Raw genomic sequence first — 2,176 nt, forward strand, 5'->3', positions numbered from 1 at the left:
GTGATTTACCCAGCATGACTTTGGTAAAGTAGATTTACCTAGCATGACTTTGTAAGTGATTTACTCTAGCATGACTTTGTAAGTAGATTCTACCCAGCATGACTTTGGTAAAGTGATTTTACCCTAGCATGACTTTTGGAAAGTGATTCTACCCAGCATGACTTTTGGAAAGTGATTTTAGTGATATTACTAACTTATCAGTCGTAAAAAGCCACGAGAAGCCAACAGATACTCTTGTTTCCAGTCGGTCTTGTAAATCTAAAACTAGATAATGAATTCTTCCATATTAACCTTTCATAACACAATTATTTTTTTATTGTAAAGACCTACAAGTCATTTTAAAGCTGAAATGTTTTTTTTTCCCTCAAGTAAGATGTGGAATTAGGCATGTATATTTTAATTGTGGACAAATTTTTATGACTGAGAAAAAGGACACTTTCAGGACATACGAGGAAGAAGGCATGTGCTTCAATTCAACTCACCCCACTCCCCATCCCCTGTGGGTATTGTTAGTATATCTTATTGTATAGTTTTATGATTTTTACGCTTTATTCGGTTGTTGTGGTTTGTGAAAGAATAATCTAAGTTTAGAAACTTTTTCTCATCCTTAGCCACTTTCAGGTAGTACATAAATGGTTCTCCTGTTTTGCAACGGCTGCATCAGGCAACAAACTATCAAAAATAACAACTTGGAAATTTTATCTGTTAGGTACTTGACCTTATTCATTGTAAATGAGAGTTTTAAGTTTAATTAGTGTATCTTTGTTTGGTTTATATTTATGTAATATTAAAGAATTTTGGGAGGTAATCCTCAAATATACGTATTAAACAATAGATGTTTTTATTTTAATCTTTTAACTTGTTGAAAGAAATATTTTTGTATGGTTACAATAATGGTATGTATTCACTATAGTAAACAACTCTGTCACATTTTATAGTGAATCTGTTAATTTCCCCTCACATAGTATGCGCTCCATGGGTTCTGCAGCTTTGAACATGTGTGCTGTAGCTGCTGGAGAAGCTGAGGCTTATTATGAATTTGGGATTCACTGCTGGGACATGGCAGCTGGACTTTTAATTGTACAGGAAGCTGGTGGGGTTGTTGTGGACACAGAAGGTAAAATTCAACATCATAATATAGTATACAGTTCTTTGATGAAACTAAGTTGAATGTACGGCAACTGCCAGTTTTAAAAACACAAGTGTAGAAGACAACGTTTTGAAAGTCTTCCACCTTTCGTCTTCAGGTCAGTGTGTATGATGTTGTCAATCTTTATAGTATTCTGGTTGATTGTGGAGAGTGTGTTATGATTGGTTAGTTTATCCATGTTTCTGATTGGTGGAGAGACTTTCTGTAGATTCAACCAATGGTAACCGCAGGCGACTCATATCTAATAAGAATCTCTGTTTAGTGAAGGTTTAATTGTGTTAATATGAAATAAATCTTTAATTTTTTGTTGTCTTCAAAATTTTTTTCTCAGTTTATTTTTTGTCCAGTTGACATGGTGTGATCTACAATGGCTAAATTTTGTGTTTTCATGAGTCTTGTGTACTGTCTGTATGTAATTTTATTCTTGTCACGAGTCTTCTTCCTGTTTCTCCAATTTATGTTTTGTTGCAGAAACATAGAATTTCATAAATGATGTTTTTGTGTTTCTCATTAGTAGGTTTCTGTTTGTTTTTCACCAGAATGGATCTTAATGTCTTCTAAGATTTCCACCAGATGTCTATGTTGAATTTCTTGGCTATGCAACAACACCATATACACACACTGATCTGAAGACGAAAGGTGGAAGACTTTTAAAACATCGTCCTCTGCACTTGTGTTTCTACAACAGGCAGTTGCCATCCATTAAACGTAGTTTAATCATGAATACTCTGCCGAAACAATCTGTCAAAGAATACAGTTATTTATGTGTATATATATTAATTTTGTTAAACAAGTCCGATGTCTGTAGGTTTACTTTCTTCTTAGAATTCTTCTCAAGAAGTCGATAAGCCGTCTTAACGTTGTTAGAACAACGGGTAAAAGTTGTAGCTAGTGATAAGTTGGCCGACGCGTTTCTAATGCATTCTGCATCCATTATCAAGGCTGAATGTTGTGTGAATTGTGATTACTGTTGGTGGATATTTATAGGTATGGTTAAGCAGGTGGTGGTATCTAGCTCGTGGGAGG

General features: G+C 34.6%; 1 protein-coding gene across 1 annotated transcript in view; it reads left to right on the forward strand.

The window, feature by feature from the left end:
- LOC106476500 (inositol monophosphatase 1-like) overlaps positions 1-1,170 on the forward strand; it is an 11,781-nt gene extending 10,611 nt beyond the window's left edge. Inside the window, exon 4 of the mRNA XM_013937158.2 lies at positions 966-1,170. Coding sequence (XP_013792612.2) covers positions 966-1,170 — 205 coding nt within the window. The remainder of the gene's footprint in view (positions 1-965) is intronic.
- Positions 1,171-2,176: the final 1,006 nt, after the last annotated feature.

The sequence above is a fragment of the Limulus polyphemus genome, unplaced genomic scaffold, assembly GCF_000517525.1.
Source record: "Limulus polyphemus unplaced genomic scaffold, Limulus_polyphemus-2.1.2 Scaffold10736, whole genome shotgun sequence".
NCBI classification, from domain to species: domain Eukaryota; kingdom Metazoa; phylum Arthropoda; class Merostomata; order Xiphosura; family Limulidae; genus Limulus; species Limulus polyphemus.